This window comes from Vanellus vanellus, assembly GCF_965231255.1.
Source record: "Vanellus vanellus genome assembly, chromosome: 16".
Lineage (NCBI taxonomy): Eukaryota > Metazoa > Chordata > Aves > Charadriiformes > Charadriidae > Vanellus > Vanellus vanellus.
In genome coordinates, this window is record NC_138921.1 from 4,357,585 (window position 1) to 4,363,894 (window position 6,310).

Consider the following 6,310-nt stretch of genomic DNA (forward strand, 5'->3'; position numbering starts at 1 on the left):
GGGGGTGCCACCGGTGACCCATTTCCCAGTACAGTGGGCTGCTCGGTGGCCTGGGGACACGTGGCTTTACAGTGAGGGGAGCAGCTTGGTCCAGCCCCACCGAGGGGGTATTTTTAACAGGTGACACTGGGGTGAAAGCAGCCGGCTCTGAGCTCGGGGGCTATTTTGGGCGGGCGGGCTGGGCGCAGGGCAGCAGGAGGGGGCAGCGGGGGCTGGGGGCAGCTGCCGAAGTGCTGTGACCCTGCGGCAGCCGGGATCCTCGGGCCGGCGGGAGAGGTCAGCTGCCGCAGCCCAGATTCTCCACGGCTGTTTCATCCTCTCCAAAATACTCGGCTGACAGGGCAGGAATTGCAAAACACACCCCCCCTCCTCCCAAGTCCATATAAATAGCGCTCGCCCGGCGCCTGGAAGGTTAGAGAAGTTTCTCGGCTCCGAGCTCAGACATTTATTGCAGCTCCAGCCTGGGAGCAGCAGGGAAAGTCGCACATAAAGTGCTGGGGAGCGAGAGAGCAGTGATAAGCTTTTTAATCTTGGGATATTTGGTTTTATTATATTTCTTTTTCCCCCTCTCCCGACGAGTTTTATTTTCCTCTCCCCGGTCCCTGGGATCACAGCCAGACAGGAAGCGTTTTCTCGCGGCCAGAGAGCTCCCTCCATCCTTCCTGCGCTCCTCCGGCTCCCAGTGATTCAGCTCCGAATTGATTTTCTCCATCGTCCTTCACCTGGTGCCGGGGAAGGAGGGGACCGTCCCCGCGGCGCCCACCCGCAGCAGCGCGCTCGCGTCCCGCCCGGGGTGGATGCGTCTCCTCCGGGACGGGCTCTCTGGGGAAGTTCGCAGCCAGGAGCGGCCACGCAGAGGCTGAGGCTCCGTGGGAGAGCCCCAGGGAGACGCTCGGACCCCTCCGAAGGAAGCCATGGCCGACAGCCAGATGCCCTTCTCCTGCCATTACCCCGGCAGGCGCAGCGTCCGCGACCCTTTCCGGGAGCCCGGCTTGACCTCGCGCCTGCTGGACGATGATTTCGGCATGTCGCCTTTCCCCGGGGACCTGACGGCGGACTGGCCGGACTGGGCTCGGCCCCGGCTCACCACCACTTGGCCAGGTCCCCTGCGCGCCGGCATGGCCCGCGCCTCCTCCATGGCCCCCAGCTACAGCAGCCGCTTCGGCGGGTACCCCGAGAGCCGCAGCCCCGCGCCCTTTCCCCGCGAGCCCTGGAAGGTGTGCGTCAACGTGCACAGCTTCAAACCCGAGGAGCTGACGGTCAAAACCAAGGATGGCTACGTCGAGGTGTCAGGTGAGAGCCAAGGAACCGGGGAGGAGGAGGAGGAGGATGGGGCATGAAAAGCAGCCGGTCCTGCCCTGCTCATGTCGGCTTAAGAAAGTGCCATAAAATGCAAAAATCACCTTTATTTTAGTCCAGTGGTGGCAGCCCCCTGCTCGGGAGCAGGGCCAGGGCTCCGGCAGGGCTTTGGGGCAGCCCCGTGGGCAGTGCGGGGGGTGCCAAGTGGGGGGGGACCTGCCTCACAAGCCATGGTGGTTTGCTGCAAAACTGAAAAGGACAAGCCTCCTTTGGGGTAAAACTCCCCACTTTCCGCCCTGGCCAGCTGGGGAGGTACTGCTGGGGCGGCAGCACCCTGCAGAGAGCTGCCAAGAGGGGCCCCAGTTTGGCTCGGTTAATTATAGCCAGGGTGAGGCCGGCGCGGAGGGAGATTCCCTTTAAAGGGGCCGAGAGAGAGGCAGCTCCGGTGCTGGGAATTGGGGGGCAACCGCCCCGCGGCCCCCACCCCACCCCGGCCCCGAGAGGCGCCAGCCTGGGGACGAGCCGGCCCGAAGCACATCCCTAAAAATTCAATTAGTGATGGGGCACAGCAGGCACGGGGTGCACTGCATCTGGGGTGCCCGCGGGCACCCAGCCCTGAGCATCCCTTCGTCCCGCCACCGACATCCCCGGGGTCCCCAGGGAGGGGCTGGGGGCTGCCACGCGGCACGGCCCTGGGTATTTATTTGGGGCTCATGGAGTCACAGGGGGGATAACCACAGCTCAGGGAGGGGTTGAGCAGCCACCGACGTGGTTTTAATTCGCAGCTGCTGTGGGCACAGGGATCCCCAGCCTGACAGCAAGGCGGAGGGCAGCCCAGCCTGGGCAGGGGGACAAGGGGGGACACTGCCACCTCCAAAGGTTTTATTACATCTTGGGGGGGGGCTTTTGCTTAAGCCCCAGCTGTTGGCAGCCTGCGAGACCTGAGGCTCGCACTGGAAATACGGGTGTGCTGTGTCCTGCATCTCCTTGCCCACGCAGGAGATGTTCCCTGAGCCCCCCCCCCAGGGGGAAGGGTTTGCACTGTCGAAGGGAAACAACTCCTCTGAAAACTTTCCTGTTGGCTCTTGTTGTTGTTTGTTGGGGAAAAAATAATCTCCCGGTGCGGTGGTGACTGGTGACGTGGGGTGTTGTCCCTTCCCTGCAGGCAAACACGAGGAGCAGCAGGTGGAAGGAGGGATTGTCTCCAAGAACTTCACCAAGAAAATCCAGTAGGTACCTGGGGTGTCTCCCCGCCGAAGGGGCTGGGGGGCCGCCACGTCCCCTTGACCAGCAGCCAAATGTCGCTAGCCTGCTGTGGGACCCCGTCCCTGCAGCACAGGCAGGTCACAGGCCAGCGCGGGGATGCCACCGGCGGCAAAGGGCTGAGCTTTGCCAGTCCCCACGCCCCGGCTCACCCATGCAGGGATGCCTGCGCCTGTTTTCACCCTAAAATCTGCCCTTTTCCAGCACCTAAAATCTGCCCTTTTCCCTTGCTGGTTGGGGCCACACAGTGCGTTCCCAAGGGAGGGAAAAGAGGAGAAGGCCTTTTTCTGGGTGCTTTGTCAGTCTCCTCCAGGCCCGGGGCTGTGGTTGGAGCCGGCCGGGGCGCAGGGAGCAGGAGGGGTGCGAGGAGCCGCGCTCACAGCGCCAACGCATCCCCCGGGGTTCAGCAGGGCACGATGGGCTGACACCATCGTCAGCCCCAAAATACATCCCTTGCGTGAACATGTATATATATAATATCTCTCTCTCTCTCTCTGAATGATGTCAGTTAGATTGCTATCGCGTTGACTCACCGCGACGGCTCACTTTGGCAACAACAACGGCAAAGGGCAGGGAGGAAAGGCGAGTCCGGAGGCAGGCGAGCCCCGATGCGGCACTTCGCCCATGGCGGGGGCAGACCCCCCGCCGCAGGGCTTGGCGGGGTTAACAAGGAGAAGCAGCAAAGCCCAGGGCATGGGAAGGGTTTCCTCGGCTGGCACCAGCTCGGCTTTGCTTTTCCACCCCCAAAGGAGCCCTGCGCATCCTGAACTCCCGCGGGAAAGCTGGAGCGAGCACGGCACTCCCTCCCGCTCGGCGCTCGGCAGCCACGGGGGCTCCTTTTACGGGCAAGGCTTGCGGCCGACGCCGGCTGCGGCACGGCGATGATTTACTCCTGCTTTGCAGAAGCCCGGGCGGCACAAGCAGCGGGTGACATCCCGTCAAACACATCTGCCGGGGAGATTAAACAGAGCGCCTACAGGGGCCAGACCGGCCAGGAGGCCGCTTTAAATATCCCCGGCACATTCCCGGGCACTACAGTAATAATGTAGGCTTTGCTGAGCTCCACGCCGGGGCTGCTGGCTCGGCATCGGTGGTTCCCCATGTGCTGGGGGTCCTACGTGGGCTTCCTGAGGGTCGTTGTCCACCAGGGATGGGGGATGCTGCGAGCCGGCCCTCCGGCTCCTAAACCATCTCATCTTTCCATCCCTCCCACAGGCTGCCCTATGAGGTGGACCCCATCACGGTCTTCGCCTCCTTGTCGCCGGAGGGGCTGCTGATCATCGAGGCACCCCAGATCCCCCCCTACCAGCAGTACAGCGAGGGCGGCTGCGGCAGCGAGATCCCCGTGGAGAGCCAGGAGGCCACCTGCGCCTGAACGGCCACCCGCGTCCCTCCCGCGCCCCGGCATCCCTCCTCCCCTCTCCCCTCTCCCCCGGACCCCTCCGCTCCCCAATCCCCTGCGGCGCGGCGTCCGGACAGCCTCCGGCAAGGGTGACGGGTGCCGCTCGCAGGGATGGCAGCACCCACCACCCCGCGGGGACACCAGCTGAGAGCCGGCCGCCAGGCCACTGTCCCCAAGGGCTTGTAGCGGCCTGAGGTGCCGGTAGAGATTTTGTGCCCATGGGGCCGAGCAGAACGGATGTTCTCGTTACGATTATTTTTATGCTCTGAGTCGCTTGGATGGGATATTTATAACAATAGCAAAAAAGGGCCCTTTTTTCTCTAAAATTGATGTGGAATCCCATAGCCCTGTGTCTTTTCCTCCTCCGTGGGTTGTTTTTTTTTTGTTAAACTACATCTCTGCAAAGGATGCACGGCCGGTGGTGGAGCTTTGACGGCATGGCCTCCGTCCTGAGAAACGCAAACCGTCCATGTGTTTTGAACATTGGTTTTGGGGGGTTGTTTTTTTTTTCTTCTTTTTTTTTTGTTTTTTTTTTTTTTTTTTTCCAAAGATAATTTGTGCCTTTACTTGTCAGACCTGAGGAATAAAGCCCAGTGGATGTTCTTAGCCTCCGCTTGTCTCGGCTGAGCCCGGTGGGGCGGGCGCAGGGCGGCGGGAGGGCGGCGGGGAGGAGGGGGGATGCCACCGCGTGCCACCTCCCAGCCTGGCTCGGGGTCCTCCCCATGGATGTGGAGGTGTCTGCACTGATGGGAGGATGAAACATTTGCTCAAGCCTTTTCCGCAGCCTGCGAATGCCGAGTCCTGGCTAACACTGGGCCGGGGAGGCACCGTGCCTGGCAAGGACCATGGGCTCGTCCTTCCCTTACCCTTTTGAGGGGCTGCAAATGTTTTTTCCCGCTTGGGGAAGCTAAATCAGCCTCTGAGCTGGGAAAGTCGGGTCTGCGCCATCCCCGTTTCCACCTCACCCTGCCAGCTCCCCACCGGCAGCTCCGTGGGGAAGCACTTCCCGGCTAATTCCCTGGCGGAGGTACCGGCAAATGGTTTCTGCTGAGCTCTGGACACAGCCTTAAAACCATTCCCGGGGCGAAGCGTGTGTAAGATTTGTTAACAGCGCCGCAATGCCCGGGGTCGGCAAAGCAGAGGTGTCGATGGGCAGCGGGAGTTTTTCCATCGTTCTGTGCAGCACCTGCACTGGGCACTCGGTTTTCCGTGTCACCAGGACCTCAGAGTTAAAAATACAACCTCACATGCTCCGCTCCGGCTCATTTGGGATGCGGTTACCAACAACAGCCCATCACGTGCTGTAAACCACGGCGCACGGGGGGACACAATGGTACCCGCGCTCCAGGTCACGGAGGAGAACCGGGGGCTTTTACACTGGTTTTATACATTATATTGAATTTTCAGCCGTTGTTATGGAGCCTGGAGCCCCAGGCAGTGCACTGCACCCCCCGGCCCCTCAGCGGGAGCCAGCCCCGGGCTGGGCCTCGACAGCTCTGCCAGGCGCGGCTGTGTGCACAGCAATTTTTATGAATAAAATATAATCCTCGAAATGTAATACCGACACCGGGAGAGACGGAAAGCAGAAAAAGTCATGAGTCACGGCTCCAGCCCTGTGCCCTCCTGCCACCTGGAGCCATCGTGCCCCGCGGGTGACACCTCCCCAGCACAAACTGTCCCTCCTCTTCCTCACCCCTTCAAAGAGTTATTTTTTTCAGTCTTTTGGAAAAAACATCCCCAGCCCCCGCAGCCTCCCGGGCCCAATTTCGTCCTCAGCGCCCCATTCCCCTCGATATTCATGGGAAGGACCCCGGGGGAAGGCTGTGTGCCCCTGGGGTGACCTGCAGGCTGCAGCACCCCGGAGCGAGCGGCTGGATGTGGCCCCATGAGCAGCAGATGCCGGCTGCCCCGAGCAGGGCTGCGGGCGCAGGGGACCAGCTGCGGCTCTGCAGGGGCTGCAGGGGGACAATTAACCGCAGCTGAGCCCCTCTCCCACCCCAGGCTATATGGGGAGGTCCCCGGGCTGCAGCTGCACCAGGGCTGGGGTGAGGGGACCTCCAGGCTCAGCTTTGGGGCTGCAGCACAGGTAAGAGCTGCTGCAGTCAGAGGATGGCTCACGCCTTTCTCTCCTGCTGATCCTCCAGTTTGGGAGGAAGATTATTATTTTTTTTTTTCTTTCATCATTTTCTCTTTTATTTGCTTCTGGTTTGTGATGAATTCCTTAATAATGCCTTATGAAAACTGTTGTAAGATGCATTAGCAGTAATTTCTTAATGGCTGAAGCTGGCGCTGGCAATTAGCACTAAGGACCTCTTACCCAGGCAGTGTGCTTGGACCTGTGCAGCC

The 6,310-nt window shown here is 61.1% G+C and overlaps 1 protein-coding gene across 1 annotated transcript; it reads left to right on the forward strand.

The window, feature by feature from the left end:
- The first annotated feature begins 422 nt into the window (after window positions 1-422).
- HSPB8 (heat shock protein family B (small) member 8) lies at window positions 423-4,572 on the forward strand. The gene is made up of 3 exons (XM_082491800.1): window positions 423-1,293; window positions 2,465-2,528; window positions 3,778-4,572. The coding sequence occupies exons 1-3, from the start codon at window positions 915-917 to the stop codon at window positions 3,935-3,937; spliced, it is 603 nt and encodes a 200-aa protein (XP_082347926.1). The 5' UTR covers window positions 423-914; the 3' UTR covers window positions 3,938-4,572.
- Window positions 4,573-6,310: the final 1,738 nt, after the last annotated feature.